This window comes from Acanthochromis polyacanthus, chromosome 13, assembly GCF_021347895.1.
Source record: "Acanthochromis polyacanthus isolate Apoly-LR-REF ecotype Palm Island chromosome 13, KAUST_Apoly_ChrSc, whole genome shotgun sequence".
NCBI classification, from domain to species: domain Eukaryota; kingdom Metazoa; phylum Chordata; class Actinopteri; family Pomacentridae; genus Acanthochromis; species Acanthochromis polyacanthus.
In genome coordinates this window covers 35503851-35529096 of record NC_067125.1, presented here as the reverse complement: position 1 = coordinate 35529096, position 25246 = coordinate 35503851, and the positions used below count along the sequence as shown (strand labels likewise).

The 25246-nt window shown below is 40.7% G+C and overlaps 1 protein-coding gene and 1 long non-coding RNA gene across 5 annotated transcripts in view; one reads left to right on the top strand and one right to left on the bottom strand.

Annotated features, from left to right (window-relative positions):
- Positions 1 to 1538: 1538 nt before the first annotated feature.
- Positions 1539 to 10608, bottom strand: fosb (FBJ murine osteosarcoma viral oncogene homolog B). 3 transcript variants are annotated; one of them, XM_022221176.2, is made up of 6 exons: positions 10330 to 10608; positions 9942 to 10129; positions 7489 to 7872; positions 6941 to 7048; positions 6167 to 6511; positions 1539 to 5108 (listed from the first exon to the last, which is right to left on the bottom strand). In XM_022221176.2, the coding sequence occupies exons 1-6, from the start codon at positions 10391 to 10393 to the stop codon at positions 5055 to 5057; spliced, it is 1143 nt and encodes a 380-aa protein (XP_022076868.1). In that variant the 5' UTR covers positions 10394 to 10608; the 3' UTR covers positions 1539 to 5054. The 3 variants fall into 3 exon arrangements, with proteins under 3 accessions (XP_022076868.1, XP_022076838.1, XP_022076846.1); XM_022221146.2 differs by having other exon boundaries at positions 1539 to 6511; XM_022221154.2 differs by having other exon boundaries at positions 1539 to 6511; positions 7519 to 7872.
- A 3432-nt stretch (positions 10609 to 14040) lies between these two features.
- LOC110970856 (uncharacterized) overlaps positions 14041 to 25246 on the top strand; it is a 39329-nt gene continuing 28123 nt past the window's right edge. The window contains exons 1-5 of one of the 2 annotated variants that reach the window (XR_007945872.1): positions 14041 to 14278; positions 16562 to 16715; positions 19240 to 19410; positions 19976 to 20020; positions 23944 to 23991. This is a non-coding gene — a long non-coding RNA (uncharacterized LOC110970856). Of the gene's footprint in view, positions 14279 to 16561; positions 16716 to 19239; positions 19411 to 19975; positions 23557 to 23943; positions 23992 to 25246 lie in introns of those variants that run through there. The other variant, XR_007945871.1, reaches the window with a different exon arrangement.

Sequence of the window (25246 nt, the reverse complement as noted above, 5' to 3'; positions counted from 1 at the left end):
AATCAAGGCGCTTCTTAATCAAAAGTCTCGTTTTTTTAACTTTAAAAAACAAGCAAAAAAAAACAAACAAAAACATTTATTTATTCGTTTCAGAAATTCTATGATATAAAGGTAAACACAGACTAAAGAGTCTGTATAGTGCAATCTTTCTGTGGCTTCAGATCTGGACTTGGTCTTGTGGTCCAGATGCGGAAAAAGGCAATAATAATATTTTAATATATCTATTGTCCCTTTAGATTGTCTTTGCCCCCTCCCCATTTTTTTTTTTTACAAATACTCTGTAGAGTTGTGTAAGACTTTATACATGAGGTATAATCCAGACATTTATATTTTGTTGTTTTAGATCTGGACCTGGTCTAATGTAGCGTGAATGCAGAAAAAACAAAGACTTCTCACTTTTCAACAAATGAAGAATAAAGGTTTCACACATTTGACAGTAGTTCTCAGACGGCGTTGAGGTTACCCAGAATGTCTAACGTGATTTTCCATCATTCGAATGTGGAAAAAACAGAGCCGACTATTTCCTTAACTTTTTCCTGAACCTGCCGCATCAGATGCTACGAACCGGAAGTTCAGCGTCGCTTCAGCAGATTCACTCTCTCCAGCACCCGCGGCCCGCGGGTTTCAAAGTTACTACAACTTCAGTTTCCATCTGTACCAATGTTCAGTCGTGTTTCTGACCACCTGCGAACCGTAAGTCCAGTGTCCACTCTGCATTTACGGTTTCGTTGGTCTTTATTTGCTCCTGAGTGAAATATGTGGCTCGTTAGCTGCTAAATGCCTGTGTTTTGGCCCGTTACCGTTAGCTTTTTGCTAAAAACAGCTGCTCTGCTTTAGTAGGTGAGAGCTGACGTAGCTGGCAGACTCAGTCAAAACAGGGAAGTGAAACCATAGATATACATGAGTGAAACTAAATCATGGGCGTAAACACCATAGACATATAAACACAACGACCACCTTTCACGTGGTACGATATTATCAAAATAAATAAATTCGCATCTTTTTATAATTCATTTATTATACAGCTAATATCCTTTACTTTTTGTCAAATTTCTCTCTTGAATATTGACAGTTTGTAAATATCTTGCTGTGTTGTTTTCTTTCTAGCTCTGCTTTGCCCACATTTTGGTGTGGAGGGCTTTTAACATCATCTAAAGCGACTATCAAACGGTAACAGTACCATGGCATATTAAACACTGAGTTTCATATCTGACAGAAAATCCATCAATGGTTTTAAATGATTCAGCCTTTTTTAAAAAGCCATATACAGTCTGGTTCTAGCTAACCTATCTGTTTTATTTGACTGTAAATCAAATTGGTTGGAGAGTCAAAAATACAGCAAGATATCTGATAATGCTGCTTTGATCTCTGGAGAATTGTGATGGGTATTTTCATTTTTGCAAGCATTTATGGAATGCATAAAATAATAATCATCACATCAAAAAGAAAATGAAAATAACTCATACAATAATTGCTGTTCAAATAAATATACATACAGAAACACTTTTCAGTACACCAGAGCAGAGGTCGACGACTCATTTAAAAGCGAGAGGCGTGTAATATGCTGTTTATTTATGTAATTCTTCACAAATTGGAAATAAATGGCATTGGTCAAACCATCAGTAAAGGAGACAGCTCACCCAGCTTTTGCAGTCTAGAAAGTGAGAAAAACCTTGATCATGTAAACTTTATAGGTCAGCAAAAAGGACCAGAGGCTGAAATATGGGCACAGAACAGAGAGCAGGGACTGCAAAAGCAACATGGTAGATAAGTCATACACTTTGGTCCTCTTTAAGATTAGAAACAAATAAGGATGAAATTATACAAATAAGTAAACAGTACTTTATACTGATATGCAGCAAACAAATCAGTCACATTAACTTATATGCACTGAAAAATAGAGAATTTCACATCAGAGCACCTTCATTAGCAAAGTATGTGACTAACAATGTGCCCTAAATGACATCTTTCATTTAATTTCTTTGGGCCTTTCATTTGTGTAAGGGTTCATGTCTCTCTATCTATCATGTATCTAATGTGTTTCAAATGTGACAAAATTGTGATCATTGCTCCCATTAAAGACGTAGGAGTCAAAAATTATGAAATGTTAATGAAAGAAATGGACTGTAACCAAAAAAAATAGACCTTCTAAAATGGAGGAGCTTTACTAGTTTCTATGCATCTTCAGTAAATGAAATAAAATATATTTTTCTAGATACATTTCTTCATGAAGATTGTCTCAAAATTAAAAATTACTTCAAATATTAAGGATAACTTTTAATACTGTAACAAAAGTTGATAATTAAAGCAATACATCATCACACTTGACATATAGTAGCAGTCAGTTTGATCACTGCATGATTTGCTACATTATGTTCATCCAAGAGGATAATAAGTATTGCATTTCATAGCAGGGCTAATGTGAAATCAGAGTGCATGTGGGAATTGTGGAAAAATAGAAATACATAATAACATTCACCTCATCATAGAAAAATAAGAAAGCTCTTGTTCAGTTGATGCTGTCATAGCCGTTGTACAGTACAGGTAGGTGCAGGAAGGTTCTCTGTCTTATAACTAGTATCTGAATATTTCATCTTCTGTGTCACCTTTTCCAACTAGCAACCCATTTGTGATTGTAACCTTACAAATATATAAAGCAAATTCTACAATTTCAATTAAATCCAAAGCAAAGAAATTAGATGAGAGAATGAGTCCGATGTGCTGTGTGGTGATCAGGGGCGTAAGTGTGGAGTGCAGGTACAGTACAAGGACCCTCTGTTTATCACACTTACAGATGTAGCAGGCGATTGATATTAAACCACGGTGAAAACACAGAGTGATTACTGAGCTCTCAGAGCTTCAGCTGCTGGAAATTTACTGTTATTGGCTTCCATACAGAGTAAAACACCCTGATGAGACCAGCAGTGTTTTCATTCGCCTGGAGCCTCAGCAATGGCAATTTGTAACCTTCCACCATTCAATGTGAAACTGCCTCATCATTGTAATATAAGTAGCACCACAAAAACCTATATACATGAGAACTATTGAATATGTTTTATGCTTATTCTGACACCAGAACATATTCTCATCACATTTGCATTTGGAGAGAAATCAAAAGGCATCTCCAACATCTGTACAAACACAGTCCTTTTAAATTCAACATTTTAAAAAAATGAGGTCTGCCCATTTTCTGACCACCAAGAGCCACATTTGAAAAAACATTTATGCCATTAATCTAGTCATCGTTTTGATTAAACATGTTTATTTGTTGAAAATAAAGCTTCTTATCCAGCAAATACAATCACAAGTTTTTTTTAATGTCAGTTAGACAACATATTTCCTTGAATACATGAATGGGTTCCCCACCATAACATGATAAATTCCATCAAGGCTAAAACTGTGGTTATCCTTCAAACACATATTTCTGTAAATATCAATGTTATTGAATGGTACTGGACAGGTTATACTCGACATTCAATCACACTAGTTTTAAGGATAAGTGGCATAAAGGTGTCAGTAGCTTTGGGACAGACCTCACAGAGAAAAAAACAAACAAAACAAAGGTGTTACCACAACCTTCTAAACATCATCATTATAAACATACATTTAATGTAATTTGGATAGTGCCTTATATTGTTTATAAAACATAAATACACATTGACAGAGGCAGTGACATCGTGCTTCATGTTAAAGGACGGGGCAGTACTTTAAATTTATTATAGTTTTTTTGTTGTTCCTTTAGAAAAATATTCATTTTAACTTTTTATCTTGTTCTTCATTGACAAAAATATCCCATGTAGATCTGCAGACATTCATACTTTACAATCATGGTACATACACTTATATATACATGTTACCTGTATATGTGTATGTATATAGACTTATAATTAGATCTTTTTTGTAGTGCACAACATGCCTCTGAAGTTGCCAAATGAAAATACAATAAAATAATGAAACAATAGTTACAAAGCAATAATAATAGTAACAGTTATCTGGAAATCTCCCGATTAAAACAAAACAAAAAAGAAAAACAAGAAACGGCAACAGTACAAGAGAAAGCAGAGGTCAATGCAAAACAATGAAATGCACAAACAAACATAAACATTAAAATATATAACGGTTTTCATTCAAACATACAGGGAAAACAAATTTTACAAATTCACAGGCGAAGAAAGGACGCTCACTTACAACATCAGCCCACATGACCTCCCCTTTTGTTTCGCAGGTCTTGCTTTGTGCTCACTCGCCTCATCAACCTCAATAAAGAAAGAAATAAACGGGCCAGGTGCCTCAGAGTGGACGCACTCACAATAAATGCACCCCCACCTCGTCTCCGCTGAGAGAACAAGGGAGGTACAGAGACCGCTGAGCCCAAATGTTTAGAGGTTGTCTGAATCACTACAAAAAAACGTCTCTCCTCTAAATAAAGGCATCGGTTCACATCTGATTGATTCTGAGCAAGACTCAGAGCTGGTGCTCTGCAACAAAATGTCTGTATCTTCAGTTCAGACACTTGAAAGCGATGGTGTGAATGTGCGCATGTAGGCCGAGGGTGATGAGGCTCTCTGGTGTGGAGGTGTTTTTACTGAGGTCACCCTTCCACACAGTTGGCAAGAGCATAAGTTTTTTTTCTTTGCTTTGTTTTTAACATTTGGCTCTTCCTTTTTTTTTCAACTTTTTGTTGTAAAAGTCGATGGTTAGGATTGGAGTCATCCTTTATCCAGACTCTGTCAGAGTCTGTCCTGGTTCGTTGCGCTTCCTTCTTCAGTTCCTGCTAATTCTCTCTCCATCCTCACTTTTAACCAGCCTCACAACAGATGTCTCATCTTCATTGTGTGAACAACATGAAAAATGGCTCAGCAGAAGACAGTGGCATCCATCTTGCATTTTGTGTTCGTCGATTTTGCGTCTATGTGCGTGTTAAACGTATGTAGCTGCTGTTCACTGTAAGAATTTGAGCAGTGCGCTCCAAGTAAAGGTTCTTCTGTTTGCGTGTGATGCGTCCATGTCCTTGTGTGACAGGGTGCAAAAGGGCATGTTAGTTGGGCTGGCTTTCACTCAAGGTCCCAAGGGCTCTCGGGGGTCTTCGGGCTCTCGGGGGTCGAGGACTTCAGAGAGAAGGAGAAACATAGAGACAGAAGAGGAGAAAACAGAGATGGGTAGAGATGGGTCGCATGGCAGGTAGGCAGACGGCAGAAGAATTTAAAAAACGAGAGAAGAAAGCACAAGTTTTAGTGGAGGCGGTGATATTCAGATCCCCAACTTGCCAAGTCCAAGCAGCAAATGAAGAAGCACAGGGAAGCCGAGCGGATGAAGAGTTAGAGGTGAAGGAGACAACAGCTGTCAGTCTCCCACAAGAAAAGACCCTGAACAAAGTGTCCTTCGTCCCTATTTCAGATTTGCACAAATACAATCAGCGAGAGGAAAAAGAAGGATGGAAAAGGATGAGAGCAAGAGCACTGTAAGAGGAGCAACCGACAGAGGGAACTGGGTGGGGGCACTTGTGCTTGTTGGAGTGAGCATGTTGTGTGTTACTCAATGAGAGTATGACAATGTGAGAATTCATTGTGAATTAATCTGTGAATTCAGAGCACTTAAGATTGGCAACATGGACTTGGCTTTTCAACGCTTAATGTGTCCAGTTGCAAATATTCTGGTTAAATACAAAACAAGAACTGATTCATGATTAAGCTCTGTGTTAAAGGTTAGATCTAATGTGCAACTATTTGTATGGCTCTTAATTGGAATGCTTTTCAGAATGTGTAAACTTTAACCCAATCAGATACAGACGATTGGTGGTTTTCATCTCAGTCTGTGAGACCGATTGGCTCTGTGCATGTACATGTCTGAGGCTCTACTTCCAGCGAGCATAATGTGTGTGCGTGTTAATATGTGAAGGCGTGTATCTGTCGGTCAGTCAGAGTGCCAGCAGAGAAGGCGAGTTCAGGGAATCAGATGACTGCTCGCTACTGCTGTTCCGCTGGTTGGCACTGACCCCGCAGGCTCCCTCTGGGTAGGTGAACACAAATGAAGATGTGTATGAGGTGTTGTAGCTGCCAATGGCCACATCGTCATGGTTAACACCACCACCACTGTCGCTGGCCATAAGGCATGGCCCACCAGGTGCTGGCTCACTTGAGCCATAGAAAGAACTAGAAAACTCTACCTCCTGCATTAATCCGGGCTGAGGCTGCGGCTGGACTTGCTGCTGCTGAACCGGAGGCTGGGACTGTGTGGAGGCCGGGTGGGCTGTGTAGGCAGGAGGCAGATAGAAAGAGTCTTCCTTCACAGTCAAGCCCACAATGGAGACAGGAGGTTGTAAGGTCTGGGGAGGGAGCTGGGCCTGCACTGGAGGGAGCTGCCCTGAGCCCTGCTGAGGCTGGTCCTGGTAGGGGATCTTACAGTTTGGCTGGTGGGCCACCAGGACAAACTCCAGGCGCTCTTTCTCCTTCTGCAGCTCTGAGATCTCAGCCTCCAGCTCTGCCTTTTCCTCCTCCAGTATGTCCGTCTCCTGTGGGTAGGTACAGAGAATGAAAGAAACATGGGGAAGGGGAAACAGAGGTGGGTGAAATGGATAGAAGAGGGAGGAAGGTGTACAGCAGAAAGAGAGAGGATAGGAGTGTTAGCTTCACCAAACTTGTACTTCAGTGATTGTGGAGGTGGATGTATCCATCCCAGCAGAAATGCCTCCTCCTCTGCACTTTGATATGTAAGGTGCCCTATAGAAGAGCTCCTTAATTAGGCCATAAATACCATAGCTACAGTAGTCTCTCTCGAGTACTATAATCGTCCTCACCACAGCTAAACACCCCATTACTATAATCCTCTCTCTTATACACACATGCAGACATTTATTAACTCTACAATGCTATGGAGGTAGCATAAAGTATGTAATTATGATCATCATTCATTGTGACAGCTAAAACGGGACCAAGCTCACCGACTGCAGTCTGTCTGTGAGTTCCCGTCTGCGGTTTCTGCATTTGGCAGCAGCCAGCTTGTTTCTCTCTCGACGAACACGCCTCTTTTCCTCTTCTTCAGGTGTTAGCTATGATGAGAGAACAGAAATGGATTAGGATAAAAGTTCTGTCTTTGTTCTTGAAAATGTAGTCATTTTCTCCAAGCAGCAGTGATGGACACACTGGACAGGGCAGTTGGGCTATGGTTGACTTGAGGGGAAATTTGGCAGTATGATTTGTCAGTCAGAAGTAAATTCCTAAAATTACATTAAATAAGCCTCAGTTGCGTCACAGTTGATAAATGTGCTGGAAGTTGTTGGTGCTGTCCTCCTACGCAGGTATGGCCTTTCCTTGTCAAGTGGTTCTGTGCATATAAGAAGGTCCTACAGTAGACAGGGAGTTCCCTTTACTAACCCCCCTGTGTTTGCTGTACTGTTTGCTCTTTTGGCTCCCATGTAAAGAATATACCTACACTGCATGTGTAACATCCGAGGGTCAACAAACATACCGTTCAAGCACACAAACTTACTAACACACCAACATCTCCATCGTCACTCACAGACTCGTCTCGTGTACGGCGGCTGCGGGTTCTGGACTGGCGGATGGGGCCTGGTGCAGGCCCTGGAGTTTCTGAACTCTGAGGAGTGAACCCAGAGCCAGAGGAATAACTGGGGCCTGGCATGTCATACGGGTCAACCAGTGACACCGGCTGGGTCATGGTCGTGGTGCCAGTGGAGCCACTCTGTCCAGAGGCTTGGGAGGAGATGAGGGTCGGCTGTACCATCCACTGCAGGTCCTGGCTGGTGGTTATGGCGGTGACGGTGGGCACGAATGAACCGGGCATCTCACCTCCAGCACTGGTCCCTGGCCCGCTGCCCACAATGCTCAAGCCAGCGCCTGCTGACGCACACTCCTGAGCCAGAGATATGAACAGTTAAGTTTTACAGAGCATACAAAGACACTTTAGACAAATTTAGACAGAGGCAGAAATACAGGAACAAACAAGCTAGGTTCAGTGCTTTGTGGTGTTTAATACATGTTTGTGTAGATTCTCATCATCCATTAAAATCTTAAGAGCTTCAGGAGAAAGCCACTGATCTTCTCTTGTTGGTTCTTATAGATCTGATCAAGAGGCTTCTTTGTTTCTGAGCTGAGCTGAACTGAGGACACCTCTGAAACATCTGAAGAACCAAAAAATTTAATCATCTGCTTTCTACAGAACCTCTAAGGATGATTTGTCTAATATACTTCATTATGGCCATCATTTCAGCTACAGTAAGATAAGCGTTACCTCTGTAAACAAGTGGTGTCATCGAGGGTCCATTGATTTCATGCGTTACATAAGAATTCTATTCTAAAACTGCTAGAAATTGTACAGACATCACATGATACAACAGATACTTAAATATTTTTTTAAACTACGAAAAATATTGTTAGTTTTTCATTTGATGTACATAACAGTTCAGCTATAAGAATTAATTTTAATTCAAGTACAGTGTCATATAGGTCACAGAAAGTGCTGAAATAAGTAGATTAGACTTGATAACTCAGTATGTTTATATAGACACATGTTCATTTTATGTTGTACTGACATTTTGGATATGTGAGTAATTTTTGGTACACTATCTTTTTTGCACATCATGTTTTTTCAGATCTTTGTACACTGCAAAATTTCTATACTGTGCATTCAGCATATTAAATCTAAAAATTTTATTACCTAGCTCCAAGTCTTCAGTACTTTTGTGCCATAAATGTTTTATGTTAATTTCTCTGTAATATTTAGACTTCGTCAGGATAGTTTGGAAAGCCAGTCTATTTTTTCTTCTGGAAAGAACTTTGGCTGTTACTTTAACTGTGCGATTTAAATCATGGTGGCTTGACTTAGTGGGGAAAACATTACATCTAGAGATGTTACAGCAAAGAGGTAAAAAAATTACAGAAATTAATCGTGAATTTGGTGGTTTTTAGTCTGCATTCGTTGCTGTGTCACAGCTTTGTTTTCCGTGTCAGTAGTTTAAATAGGGCCTTGGGCAAACATGGAAAGCTCAAATCTGTCACTTGTCTTCTTTTTTTCGGTTTATTTTTTGACCCGAGGAGGAGTATCGCCTGCCATTAATATTCATTTTAAAGCGTGTTAAGACATTGGGACAGGCGGCTCTGGAAACGACCAATCACTTCCCTCGCTGAGCGTCTCCCCCCTCCTCCTTCCTCCTCCCCCGTCACACCCCCGGTGTTCCCCTTGGCAACGCGACGTAGCGCTCCAAAATAGAACAGGCATTTACGTCACGGCGAGGCCTGTGAGAGGAGAGCGGAGCGCGTGGAAGAAGCGAGCAGCGGGGAGGGGGCGGGGCCTCGGCACTGACGTCGGAGACTTCCAGCCGTTTGTCATCCGCCGCGCGGCGTGCTGCGAGGCCGGTACACCGGCACATTCACACCGAAGCCCCGCCACATTGTTTATGTCTGAATACAGGGACACCGAACCGAATTTACGTGTCATCAGGCTCCAGTAAAATCAAAATCAAATACAAGCCTGCTGGACTGCATTTACAACGTTTTTCTCTATTTTTCTTTTGCAGATGTGACAGGATCAGACTACAATGCTGCTAATTTTGTACATTGTAAAGTGGCACTATTATTATTGTCCTGTCTGCCGTGACATAACCCAGCATGCCCTATATATGCCTTGAGGTCATAGCAACCCTGTGCAAAACATGGTTTATATTTACTAAGGCTAGTGTTAGAAACTCGGTATTAAAAAACAGATTTTTGTATGAGTATCTACAAAATATACCAGGACTACACAATGTACATTTACACTGTTTTAAAAAGACAAAAGCACATGTTCCATTGACTTAATGTAAGCACACTTCCAGCTGTGTGCGGTCAGACCTGTTGCATGTATGACAGCTGTGCCATCACAGGCAGATCGCGGATCTGACATCGCCTGCATGCATTATTTTATCTCTTTTATCTTAGACTTACCTGCGGAGCACTGGTGGTCGGCGGGCTCCCGAAGGAGTCCACGGAGGAAAGGTACTGGGACTCAATGGATGGAGACGAGCTTCCACGGGATCCGCTGTCGGGGTCGCCGGGGAACCCTTGGTACATCTCCCCGTAGGGACCGAGAGGGAGCGCGACACCTGCAGTTACCGGCGAGAGCGCGGTGTCACCTGCAGCGGCGGGACAGCGGCACACACAAGAAGGTTACTAAAGGAGAAGTACTGTTGGGAGAGAATGACCGGAGTTACAGGCAGGCTACGCTGAGGTAAGCGGGACAGTCTCTGACCGGCAGCAGCGGCCAGATGTTTCTGAGCTGCTCCTAAACGCATCTTTACTGCACATCAGCCGCATAAAGTCAGTGTTGTCTTACCCTTGATGAGCTTTTTGTTATTCCCTGGTGAGATGCTCCTGGTGTCTTTCCAAAAAAGTTGCATGAAGAAGCTTTAATCCAGTTCCCCGCGTTTACGGGGGGAAAGTGTCCCAGTTGTGAAGAAGTCCTCCCGTTTAGCGTTAAATCCTCGCAGTGATCTCCCGGTCAAATGTGCGATTATACATCCATAAAGTCCGTTCACGGGAGTTCGTTGTCTTACGGTGCACAGTAGCAGATCTTGTCTTATGAATGAATCCATCCTCCTCGAGTATAACCAAGGCATTCTAGCGTCTAAGTCCCGCCTCGGAGTTCCGCTGACGTACATGCCCATATTTGTGCTTTGCTGTTGTGTTTGGTATCCTTGGTGACGTTGAGGGATTCCCTCTCCCACTGAAATGGACCAGAAGCTTACCTCGCCGACGGATAATAATAGACTTTTTTTTTGTAATATCGCAGGCACGAGATATTTCTCACCGTCTGACAATTTCGGAGAGGAAATTTTAAGAAACTTCGGTGTGATAAATATGGAAAATATCTATTTAGGACTGCGTCTGTCTGGATTGGAACATTGGGTCATGGCAGATAAGACATTATAGCCTCTCGTTCCTATAATATATGTAGGTTGAGCACTTCTAGAAATCAAGGGCGTATGCTTAATAATAATTTTAGATATCCTATTATGTTTTTAGGTTAGGCTAAAAAAAGGTATCCTATAGTCAAAATGTCATATAACGTGGAAAACACGCCACTATGAAACGCCATAAAGGAATTGATTAAAATTCATTCACGTTTTCTAGTTTATTGAATGGAAGTGTATGAGTTTTGCTAATTCTTACTTATTTAAACTTAAAATGTCTATTTTTATTACATTTTCGGACTACTTTAGAAATCAGAACATGCATTTTTACAGCTTGAGCCATTTTGACTTGAAATAATGAGTTGAATGAATGAAAAGATGAGACTTTTGTCAACTCATTACATTAAATTCAGAAGAAACAAGACTAACATCGGTGCTAAAACTCCCCAGAATTGGTAGTTTTATCATGGAAAGTTGATCTTTAATAGATGTTAAACTGTCATGAGATTGTTTGTTTGCATAAGAATCTAAACCAATCTAAGCATGACAAAGGTTAATTAGTTACTGAATGTAGTTTCCACACCCTGAACATTTATGACCACTATAACCCCTGGCAGTGTACAGACTGTCTTTAGACTGACTGATATAAAGTGGCTTCAGCAGCTTAGACGGCAGCTTCTTAGTGTTGAATGAAAAAGAACTGAACTCTGCTATTTTTAAACTTTCACAGCTCATACTTTAAATTAATGAATCAACTAAAGTGCAATTAAGTCACATCTTTCAGACATGCTACATTTTCAAGCTGAATTAATTTTAAATGATTTACAGTGTTTATTCAAAACGCCATATAGATTGTAACGCGAAAAACACTGGAAGATACACAATGTCCTATTTATGCAACACCAAGGTCTTTGTTACGTCGAGACGGAATCCCGTCAGCAAGCAAGGGAAATCCTGCTGAAAAGTTTCTCAGGACACGCCCTCGGGACTCCTCTGAGCTCCAGGGCTTAACGTCTAAGAAGAGGAAAGCCTCCTTTTCATGTGCGCCTGGACACTCCCTAAAACCTGAAGTCAGGTGCGATGTCAAATAATGGATTTACTGCGAGTCGATCAACACCCTCACAATGTATACACAGTGATCTGTTATGGATCTGACTGTAGGCAGGAGAGCGCGCTGTGCCTCGACAGTAGCCTCATTCACACCCCTCCAAAAAAACATTAATTGGTAAACAGCAGTGTAATTCTGACATGGACAGTGGGCAGCAGTGACGGAAATCGGCGCCTGTCATTACAAACATCACCCGGACGAGCAGAAAGTGATTCATTATTATAGCCTACATGCGGACACCAGTGGGAATGTGGCAGGTGGGAGGTTGGCTGGAGCTGGAGGGGGGATGCTCTGCTCCTCAGGCTTAATGCGGGATGACTTGGGTGGCAAATCATAAACCTAAAATACAATGGCCTAAGTTTTTTTGGCTGTGATGTCAAACAATGTCACGGGGCGGGCATGCTGCTGAGAAAGGGCTACAGCCACAGCCGATGTGTGAAAAGGCGTGAGCAGAAAAAAGGGAAGAGTTGGGGATAACAAGTTATTAGTCAGCGCTGCAACCACGTCAGAGACGAGGATCCACGGAGAACGCTGTGTCCCATCCGGGCTGCCGTTACCGGTGCCGTGCTGCTGAACCCCGAGATGACTAACTCCGTCGATGTAAGTTGTTCATGATGGGGGAATTATTGAGGTGATAACGCAGGCGGACAGCCCACATTTGCAGGGAAAAATAAGCAGAGGAAATGACAATAGCAAGATTTGACGCTGTAAGAACACGAAATCACGGCGATATTTTCAAACTAATACCTGTATTTCAGCACGTATGCCGTTAAATAATACAAACAAACAAATATGGGATATGTTTCCCTCTCAATGCTAATAATAACAACAACAGCCTGCGTTACTACGTCAAAAGAAGGTATTTGTGCTAAAACAAGCGGCATTCACCATGTGCTATCCACGGGTTTGCTGCATGTGTGTGTAGCGTTCCGTCGCCATGGAGACGCCGTTGCCTCTGACGCAAGGACGTATAAATTTGGTCTTTTTTGTTATGGCGCTTAGCAACCGGTTTCCTTGGCAACCGGCGCTGAGTGACAGACAGCAGATACACAATATGGCTTCCGGATTCTTTCTGTGCAGAGAACAAGAAGTAGGTTACGCAGGGGGAGAATGGCAGCTTACAGCGACTGTTGCTGGTGTTTTAACCCAGTTTTAACCACCAGCGGCTGATAATTTTTCCCATTTTAGGGAAACGTTAGCGTTTACTAAACTTTTATTTGTTCCGTGTCCGCGTCTTAGCTTGTAAAATGCAAATACACACGCGTGTTAGCGCACCGTAAACTGCACCGCATTGTTGTAAATGTGTGGGATAGAAGCGAAATGCAGGATAAACAGACTCCTGTTTTCACACATTGTTCATTTAATGCAGTAATTCAAAGTCAGACTTGGGGAAATAGGTGGGCTGTAATTACCCTTTCATTAGCCACCTTCTGAAGAATAAGGCAGAAGTGAATTGAGGATAATCCACTCGGCACCAGTAGTTCTTTCTAGGTACTTTTAGTACATTTTACCTTAAATGTTTAATTATAATTAAACATTTAAGGAGTAGTAACAGTCTAGTGTCTGGGTTGTAGTTTATATTTGAAAGTTTCTAAGATTAATTTGTATCACATTAATAGGTTTAATCATGTAAAACAGTTTTATATCGCATTAAAGTTTTTTCATAGGTCTCTATACGTGTCTAAATGTGGAGCAAACTTGCAGTCCTTCTCTCCAAACTATTTGGTCCAGCCAGAATTTGTTTGTTTACAACTTGTGGTGGTCTAGACTCCAGCCGAGCCCAGTTTAAAAAAAATAGAAGCAGTGTTGTCTAATGCCCCCTTTGTTTTGCTTGCCCCTGTCTCTTAGCGTATTTTCGGGAAGCCACTAACTTGCACTGTGCTCATGAGGCCAGCCCCTGTTTCCTTTTGGAAGGCGGGCCGTGTTTGCCTGGTCTGGCCCAAAATATTTGTTACCAGGCAACGATTAGGCCTATCCCACTTGAGAGCGGTGTTGTTTACACCCATTCTGGCTCCATGTCCCAACAACATTGCATAACTCTCACAGGCTTTCCCCACCTCACAGAGAGAAATTTGATCAGTCCTCTTCTGCAGCCAACCAAAATGTCTCCTGCCCTCGTACCAAAGTTTTTCTCTCAGCCACTCGACAGTTTCCTTCGGTCTTTGCTGCCTTCGCTCTGCACTCTTCCAGCTACTCAGAGCAAACAAAAACGAGACTGAGACGAGGATTGTTTATGAAGAAGATATGCATGACTTGTCTTTCAGGTCAGACTTTGGCTAAAACTCTCTGAAGCTTATTGTGACATGATCTGTCAGGTGGGGGTTCACGTCTGCTTCTGTAACCATCTAATAATACGTCTATTCTCGTCTAAATCCACTAATTCGCTCTTGGCAAAGTTTAGGGCCTTCCTGTGCAGCTATGTAAACATGGCTTGTGTATACTGAATTAACTGAAATACTTGAGGTGAAATTAAAAACGTGGAGCATGGCATTTCATAATATTTCAGTTGTTATAACACCACGAACTTTTGAACTTGGGACATCGTCATTTATTTCTGCAAAGCACCATGTGTCTGTCCTCTGTCTGTTTTTAGAATTTGGATAGTATTAGACAGTCAAATTATGTTTTCAGGTTGGCCATTAATGTGAATGTGATATCTCTAGTATGCCTTGAGGGAGTCTCTTCAAAATTTGCACAAATATTTGCTTGAATTTAAACATGAATTGCTTCGAATTTGTCGTTCCAAAGCCACCGTGACCTCGAAAAACACAGTTTTGGCTCAAGAATCCACATGCTGACTGGTTGCCCCTAGTGGTTTTAATATTTTAGTATATTATTTTAGAAATAAGCATATTCTGTCTTGCTATCATATTCTTTATTTTATTTAATTTTGCAAATTTATTTTGCAAGTTTTTGCCACGTTTTCTGATTTGCTTTTTTGCACATATTCTTGTTCCTGCCCAACTTAAAACATGTAGAGCAACTCTCATTTGAAAATATGCTACATAAATATGATTAATTTGACTTATGGCAGAATTTCATAATTCGAAATGTCCGATGGGATAAAATAATGAAGTGATGACATTTGTGTCCATAATGTCAAAAGTGAACTTCACTGTGATGCCATAACGTTCTGCAGAATCACTTTTCATGCCATTATTCAATGTCATAGCTCAGGAGCAGAGTGGGAGACTGAGACCATAATTCACATTTGCGTAATGATTGAATCGTTGACACTAATCTTAAAACCGCACTGATTGTATAGATCTTCTCCTATTCTTTTGTGCGAATATAATCTTTTGAATTTGTAGCCCCCCCTTGCAGCAACATTCATATGTGAAGAATTGTCTACTGTAATGGCAAGAATTTTGTGTTCTATCAGAATTAGTTTTATTGGCCAAACATACAAGGATTTAACTCTTCTTTTTTTTCTTTTTTTTTTTTGCTTCTTAGTGAAATTATGCACTTCAAAGTTTTCACTACATATATTACATGAGTCTGGATAAAAGGGATTTAAGGGAATCAGAGATAAGTAAAGTCAAAGACAGATGCTAATGCCAGCAATAAATACCAACATTGGGGGGGGATTATGATAATTCATTCTTCTTTTTAGCTGTGCCAACATAGTACGTAGCAATGTATGGCAGTTTTTGAGATCACAGGCTTTGTTGTTGCGTTGGATTTCATGGTGTCGTAGTGTTCATGTCATTTTGTACCTCCCACTGTTTTTGGTTTGCATACCACACTCTCCAAAAAATAGACATAATTAACAAGGAAAGCCTGACACTGCCAAAAAAAAATGTGTGTTTAAAAAGCAGTGGCATACTGTAACTTTCAAAAATGTTGAAAATAAAGGCAAATATCTGTGAGACAATTATATTTTTAACTGATTTAGACACAGTTAAACAGTGTGATTTTATCACCACACACTATAGAAGAACAAATTAGTAGTTGAAAAAATACTTGTTTTTGATATGGCCTGTCTTTTGACAGTCCACATGTAAAATCATATTTTTGTTTCTGTTTGTAATAGATATCATCCGTAATTTTACAAAACAGGAAAAATCTGTAAACATAACATAAAACACAACCAAAAAAATGGTTTCCCATTTTCTGATCCCTAATATAATTAAGATTTCCTTTCAAATAATGACAGATATCTGCAAAATAATGACATTTTTGTTGTTTTAAATAAAATTGAGATTAGTGTCGCCTTCCAACTAATTATCATAAAAGACCTAATTACCATTTGTATAAGTAATAATTTGTGATGTAGAATGTCATTAGTTTTTTTCTGTAAATTAACAAAACAGAGAAAACCTGTAAAATTAAAAAAAGTACAACCAAAAACTGTTAAGCATTCATTTTTAAAATGTAGCCAGTGATATGAAAGAATATTAAGCACTCCATCTAACCCCGGTCCTCTTCATTTTATGAGCTCTAAATGAAAAGCTGCAGTTCAGAATTGTACTGTTCTCTCCCTGTCATTAGGGCCAGAGTGCACTTCCTTAAATTACCTGCCTTACAGTTGACTCTGTGTTTTGCAGTTGTGCCACAGGACAGGAAGGGAGGTGAGAAATGGCCGTCCTTTTTCGTGAGAGCCAAATAACAAGCGGACCGCCGTGATGCTAACCTCCACCTTCTCCTGACTCTCTCTTGCACTCGTGTTGTTCAAACCATATCTGATTGCATCTGAATTATGTAAGTGCTTTTGTTTTAGCTCACATTTACTGGTAAAAGTTTGTATTACCTACTGCTGAGGTTACAGTCGTATACAGTTAGATATACAAGCACTAGATGCACCAAAGCAGCCACCTTGGGACCTCATGCTTTTGTTTTAGCTCACATTTACTGGTAAAAGTTTGTATTACCTACTGCTGAGGTTACAGTCGTATACAGTTAGATATACAAGCACTAGATGCACCAAAGCAGCCACCTTGGGACCTCATGATCCTGCAGGATCCCACAATGGACAGTTTAGAACATAAGACTCATGTTGACTCAGTGGGAACGTTCCCATGACCTCTTTAGCATCAGCGAGTGTGAAGAGCCGGTTACATTATTTACACTTGTGACTTTCCAGTCTTTCTCGTTCCCGTCTTCAGCACATATCTCCTTTTGTCCTGTTTATGTTAATGTACTTGTGTTTACATGGTGTAATCCTTGTGGCTCTCCTGTTAAGTAACAAGCTTGTGTGTTTACACGAACCCACACAGCACACACGCACAGCAATAAGTTGGAGTGATATGTGGAGAAGGTAAAACATTGAACTATGCATGCGTCACTGCCTCGGTTGCAGGCTCTTTTGAGGCAAAATTTCTCTCACGTCATCTTATTTTTACCCAGCATCAGTGGCCTGTTATTTATGTTTACCTCCATGTTAAGTAAGGCTTTGGTTGACCATGGCATGACTGACCTCCTCTAAATAGGCCCTTGACAGTACTTGATGATGAAGCACAAATTAAAAAGATGCCAGACAGCTTTGTGTGAGATGGAGAGGTTATTGTACCGTAAATCAGGATCATATGCTACATTTTTTGCCCCTTATTGTTCCATCTAGGTATTTAGTATCATTCTCAACCTATTGGTTTGCAACTACAAGAGGGACCATCTCATATCAGTGTTGCCATAATATGTAGTGGGTGAGATCATTACTTTTTCTGTATATCTTTAAATAACCATCGCCACAATTCTTCACAGCGTCAGAACAATTGGCGTTCTTTTTTTATTTTTTTTTTCTGCTGTAAGTGCAGCCATAAACGTCAGCATTGAGGTGCAGAACGAAGAGTGGATGGCTCTATTGTATCATGCACTGCATGGGAGTCGGATGCCTAAAGTTAAATGCAATCAGTGGGTTTCAGTATTCCACAGCTCTCTGTGACTCAGACACAAGCAGCGCGTCAATCCTAGCCTACTTTCAACAGGCTCGCTGCCAGTCAGAGAGGCAAAGTGCCAGAGAGAGGGAGGGACAAGAGCAAGAGGGTGAGAGAGAATGAGGATGAGATCAGAGGTGGAAAGTAACTCAGTATGTGCCTCAGCACTGTACGTCGTTAGGCGCAGTGCTGAGACACTCACTAGGGTTTTAATTTTAAGCATTTATTCATAAAACTTCCTACATTTCCTGTTTTAAGCATATTAGTCGCCTTTCTTTCTCACAGCACACTCTTTAACTCGTCAGCACAGGCGTTAATAACAGCATTACAGATGGCTCTGTCGTATTCATGTATCCCAGTAAGCCATGACTGTGTGACAGAGAGCCAGCATGCAGCGCAATACCACAACACTAAAACTTAAGCAGCTAAAGGAATCAGTTATCATTTGTTTAAATGAATATACCTTCTTTTACATGTTTAAATATGTTCTGTCCAAAAACATCACGTGGTGCTGTAGTGGCTAACTTAGTCTGGTTTCATGTGCAGATTGTATTAGGACGGTTATGTCTCACTTCTTTGTAAATACCTTGAGTTTAACATACTGAAACAAATGTGTTGTATGTAAAATCTGCAGAGTAATTATAGCATCTGGAAACCCACATGACACACCAAATTTGTGGGGTATAAAAAGCTTGCAAAGTACAGTGAATTTGTGTGCAGTGCTAATTTAGAATTTAGATTCAGAACTTTTCTTAAACTGATCATTTTAAAACCAAGGCTTCAGTTTTCCACAGTCTTCTCTTGCTGCCAGTATTTATGTAGATGTAAGTACGTCTTCTACCTGCAGAAGGAGCATGGATGGCACCTTCATTATTCCCCCTACTCATTCTTTGTGTGTGTGCTTGTTTCTATCTAGAAGGCTTTGTTTCAGCCTTTTTTTCCCTCTTGCTCACCGTCTCCCCCCCCCCCCCCCCCCCCCCACACACACACACACACTTCTTCTCTATTCCTTACATAAGGACTGCCCTATTTTTTTTTTTTCAGGGACCAGTAAGAGGTAGGAATAAAGGGAGTGAGTGGGTGAGGAAGAGGGAATGATAGAGGGTCGGATCCAATGAAGAGAGACAGAAAAGATATGGGGGCAGCAGAGAGGGCTGTGTGTAAACTGCACACGTCAGGAGGACACAGACCTGCATGTGTCCCCGTCATCACCCTCACCTCGCCGGCCTTCCCTGCCCACACACTGCTCGCCCTCTGTTCCTCACCCTCTCCTTGTTGCTCTCATGCTCTTCGCTGTATCCCCTCCCTCCCTTGCCTCCCCCTAACTCACCCCTCTGCTCTGCAATTTTCAGGAGTCTCACCAGTTGAACGCACAGTTGCCGGCAACCTTTGATGTCACCTTCCCACGGACAGATTTACTGAGTTGGCTGACACATTCCTTCGACAACCAGCTGCGCTGCGCTTTCTGTCATGGCATGTTGTCCAAACTAACCACAGCAGAGAGGTCATCTGAGGACAAGCAGGTGATCTATCTATCTATCTATCTACCTACATACCTACCTACCATCCATCCATCCATCCAATTTCAGGATTTGTTTCTTCTTCCTCAAAAGTTCAAATTCACATTCTTAATTACGCTTGTATACATGAACGTTTAGCCCTTTTAGACTCCTATTGTCACCGTCTATAGTCAACATCCAGGTTTTCTTCAAAATCACTAACAATCTTATGTGTCTAAAAGCCAGAACCAGCATTTTCTTTCAACAGAAAATCACACCATGCACAACAAAATATTGACTATTTCATCTTAGGTCAGTGGACGTATGTGGATTTTTCTGGACATTGCTGTGCAACCAGCCAAATGTTTTTTTGTTATGTAAACTATGTAAGTTCATATTCAAACAACAGACTGTATACTTTCTTTATTATACAATCTATGATTCAGACTCTAAATTTGAAATGAACATGAACATTTAACCCTTTTTGACCCTTAATATCACCATTTGTAGTCAAATATTCAAGGTTACTATTTATAATCTTCTCACTCTAAAAGCCACAATCACATTTTTTTGTTTTTTTTTTTCACAGAAAAATCACACCAAGCACGACAACACATGGACTGTTTGATCTCAGGTCAGTGGACATATGTGGACTGTTCTGGACATAGCTGTGCAACCAGCCAACTATTTTTATGTAAACTGTGTAAATTCGTGAGGTGCTTCCACTCACGTTTACGTACAATAATTATACAAACAAGCTGAGCATTACACACAGTGGTGACACGGTATTTGAGTCATGAATAAAATCTCGAATGTGTTTTTGCTGCGGGGCATTTTAGTAACGCAGGTATAAATGGCTGACGAAGGCAGCTTGGTGTTTAGCATTGCACATTCTTCCCTCTTCTTTTACCATCAGATTCACTGCTATCACGTAATTATAGCGTAGAGCGTAGCAATGTGCGCTGTTTTGTGTGGGTTTTTTTTTAACTAGCTGAATTTTTGCATGCGTGATCTTGTGCAATCAAACACCTAGAAATGAGGATGCCTTAAAGTCGGTTTACATTTTTCCTCTATCACGTCACATCCAAGCACTCCGCTGATCAAAATAAACACTGCTCGCTGCAAAGCATGTGCAAAAGAGTCTTTTCAACTGTCAGCTGAGGTCTCCACTAGCGTTCCCGTCTGAAAGGTTTTGCTGTAGGAAAACTGATGTGTTTAAAGTGACTGCTGAGCTCAGTCCAGAGCGCTGGCTGTGATCTTCACGCTGGAAGCTGGCAGAGAGGCTGAAAAGACAAAACACCGCTGTGAGAAAAAGCACAAGAGTGAGCAAAATATCCAAAAAGACATGTTTAATGGACATATTTAAAGCAGTGGTTTGCCTGTTCTGTTGCAGAGTATTAAGTCACAGTGGAGTTTAATGCAATGTTGGATCAGCGTACACATATTAGTATAAAACTGACTGTAAGGTCTACACATACCAGCCTGTTTTAACCACAAATCTGCTAAACATTATGTTATTATTATTATTTTTTCGCTAGTTTTTATTGAGGAAAAATTGAATACATGTGCACAGTGATGGAGAGTTTACATTTCACCTTTGTGTTTACTACCTATTTACCCTGCTCTGTATCATCTTATAACTAAGCCAACCTACATAACAAAATCCACAATCGTCACAGAATCAAAATAAACACTAACTGGCCACCTTAATAGGTACATCCATGAAACCTTATGCAATCCACTACAGCAGGCTCTGATAAATTCTGCTTTTACAGTGCTTCTGCATTTTAAATTTTTGGTGACATTGTCAAAAATTATAGGAATATGTTTATTATTGAGGTCATAGTGGTGGTAAACTAGACGTTTAAAAGTGTTTGCAATATTTTGTCCATCACATTAACATACTTGAAAATGCAGAAGCTTTATAAAAGTAGAATTTAAGGCGGAACTGTTGGATTGGATTGGATTGGATTTCACAAGTCTACTGGAGAAAGTGGTCGACAAAATCAGCTGCTAGGTCTTGCACTCTCCAGAAATCTCCGAACTTTGGCCTCCTATAGAAGAGATTATGGGTTACCAGTGGGAGCTGAATGTAGCTGAAACTGAAGTTCATAAATTTCTGTAAACGGCTACCGATCACATAGCCAGGATGTGCATGCAGGTGGCTGTCCACTGAAGCAGTGTTTTCCTAAGAATAAATAAGCCTGCAAATATAACAACACTGGCGTGAGAGCATGTCCAATTTGATATTATTTCAACAAAAGTAAAATCATTCCTCGAAATATTCTGATTTGATTTTGCTTTTAATCATCCTTGTCATTACATTTTAGTGGTAGGTCAACCTGTTATTGAACACGGAGCCACTGCTTTCTGGTAAGCCGGTGATATTTGTGCAGATGTTGACCTTATTTCACAACTGGATACCAGTTTCTCAATTTTCTGCTGTGAGCTCTTTTCTGCAACAGCATTCCTTGTCCTCCTGTTACCTCACATAAAGAGGATTTCTAAGAACACAGAGAGCCACAGAATTTAAATTTGAGAAAAAGGAGATGTCTGTACTGCATAAACACTCTCCAAACAAACACCTACACATGCAAATAGACTAAACAAAAGAACCCGGGTAGAAAATAGAAGGGGTTAAGACCCTTAAAACTTAGCCTGAAAGATCTCTTGCTCCTATCTATTGGCCTCAAGTTTACTCATGTCAAGCTTGAACAAGGAGCAAAGCTGCCACGAACAAAGAAGGTTCAGTGAGATGTTACATCACTGTCAGTGACTGTGAAACACCTGGGCACCACCGTCTGTAACAATCTGCCATAAATAAACAGCAACAACAGGCAGGATGAGGAACAGAGAGCAGCGTGAGGAGGAGAGGTGCGTATTGTCGATGCAAATGCTGCTCTTTGCGTCTCAAATTAAAACCCATCACTCTTCACGACTTGTAAATAAATACACCCTACGTCGTCCCATGCCAACACACACTCACGTCTTAAAATACCGCGGCTCTGACGACTGAGATAGCACTGCTCATCAAATTTATGCGTGAGCGAGCCCAGGCTAAATTTGCAGTCAGGGAGCCAACTTACGCAATCCTCCCTGGTCTCCCTCCTGTCTATACAATGGCTTGAAAATCTCAGTTCTCAAACCATCCCAACCCCTTCTCAGATCCCACCCCCACACTATACACTACAACTTCGGCACTATTCCTGTGCCAGCCTCCGCCGCTGTGGCACAAAAATACCAGCACCTCCAAGAACAGACGCCAAGCCTGTCAGAGCATCATCACATCCCACAGGACAGCTGGGGGGGAGAGAGGAGGACGAGGAGGGGAGGATAAGGAGGGGGGAGGAGAGCAGGTGGAAGGAAGAGTACAGCTGCTGTCGAGAGAAGAAGAATCAACAGAGAGGATACGGCTGCCCTGTGTGAGGGAGGGAGGACGAGATTTACAGTTTTATCCTGGTAGATCAGCCGCAAACTGCTTCTCTTTATTTTGATCTGAAGGTGCCTGAGTGAGACGCTGCTGCTCTCAGGAAGTTAGTGCTGTTGTACTGCAATATTTATGAAGGCTGTTACAGATATTAGTCATAATATCTGTCAAACCAAATGCAAATACTTCCAAATTATAGGAAGGATTTATTAACTTTTGGAAAATACCTGCACGTTTAGGATTTGCAAGCAGTAAAAATGTTGACTGTAAACTCATGATTGACTGGGTAGTAAAACACATATTAGTATTTTGCATTAGTAAATACTTGTAAATGTACTTAAAACATAATGATAGAGGATAATAAAGCATTTGTTAATGTGTAAATTTCGCTGATAAATGCTAAATTGGTGGGTTAAAGTAAAATGCTAGAGAGGGATATTTTCTTTCCTAAGCTGGACAGAAGAATACAAAGACTATTTTTCACTCTCACTGACATAAAGTTTTCAGGATATACCAGACTCGATGCCATAATAACTTTTACAATTACCTTATATGAATGTATGTCTTTTATAGTTGTTCACTTTACAATGTGTATAAATATTAATATGTGCAGACACACAGGTTATCTTCATTTAACTCATTCATTTCAGTGTGGACACTTACAAAAGCACATAATTTCATGTAAATTTTATTTTTGGAAATTCAAAAAGCACTAAATAAATGATCACAAGTGAAAACATTTATCCCATCTTCATGTTTTTATTGTGGATTCTCATCTGAGAGGTTTAGGTTACGTGTCGCCATGAAATGAAGCGATTCAAGGTGAGAGACTGTAGGATGAGTCTTTGATTGCATTGAAATGAATTGTATTGAATTATTTTAGCTTAGCTGTGGCAGTGTGGGCAGACCAGCACTCTCCTACATAAAGTAATATTTTAAAACATTCGTGGTCCTCAGAGGATGAATTCCAATGACTGTCTTGTTACTTTTCTTCCTACAACACTAGGAAGTTGACGTTTGTAGTTGTGAATAAAATGACTCAACTGCTAACATGTTTTATGAAATTTGGGACAAACATTCATGATACCCAGAGGATGGATCAGAGTGATGTTGGTGATTCTCTCTTGCAGGAATACTCAGACTGCTTTGCCCTGAGGATCACTTTGGCAAAAATACAGGTCAGAAGCCAGTTAACAAACAATAATATTTATCAGATGAAATGAATGAACATTAAAAGGCCAATGAGTCATCTTTCTTTGAAATTAATTTATTTTTAAATGAACTATGACTAACAGCCAGGGGACAATATTGAATAGTTGCTGTGTAAATCAATGTATTTCTATTGTGACTCAGAACCGGGTGTCATAAGTTGAGCATCACTGCTCTAGTGCCACCTTGAGGTCGACATTTGTTGAGTTAAGATGAAATTTACAGGGTAAATTGCAAAGGTTTTGGTGAGCCCTTTAAAGATTAACATCAGCCTCTTTAATCCTTATGTTCACTATTAATCAGCAAGTGTTCACATGCTAACATGACAAGCTAAAATGGTGAGCAATGTAAACATACAGTACCTGCTGAACATCAAGCATGTCTCATTGTCTTTGTGAGCACGTTAGCATGTTGACAATTGCATTTAGCACCACTATACCTAAAGATTGCTCAAAGATCCTTGGTTCGCATCCCGACCAGGGATCTTTCTGCATGGAGTTTACATGTTCTCCCTGTGCATGTGTGGGTTGTTACTCCAGCTTCCCCTGACAGTCCAAAAGCATGCTGAGGTTAACTGATGATTCTAAATTGCCTGTAGGTTTGAATGTGAGTGTGCTTGTATGTCTGTATGTGTATCCCTGTGACAGACTGATGACCTGCCCTGAGTGTCCCCTGTCTTCACCTTAAGTCAGCTGGGATAGACTGCCGTCCCTGCAAGCCTAATGTGGATAAAGCAGCGTATAGATAATGGATGGATGGATAGATGCCTAAAGGCAGCATCACAGAGTATATTTGTATATATCAGCATGTCCAGAACATTTGCAAAAGGAAAAATAGGCCCCAGTATGGCATTTTTGTGATCCTGGAACCTGTGATGTGTGTTTCTTTGTTTCATTTAACAGCAGGTAATCTTTCCCTGAGCCCAAGAAGTACTTTTAAAAGCACAGTAGGAAACTACTCGTACTGTATAGGTCATTTTGGATTTTAGTGACAACCCATTTTGCCATTTAGTTGCTCATCTGGAATGTCTTCTGTTTCATTTTGTGCTCTTTCATTGCTGTAGACTCTTAATTTAGACTTTTCCAAAACAGAAGGAGACAGCAGAAGAGTGAGCACATCTGTCTGAGTCCTGTGAGGCCAACAGATGGCTCCTTTTACAAGCCTTCTCCGGGCCTCAGATGCATAAATTAGAGGAAGCACAAGATTTGGAAAATTTAAAATGAA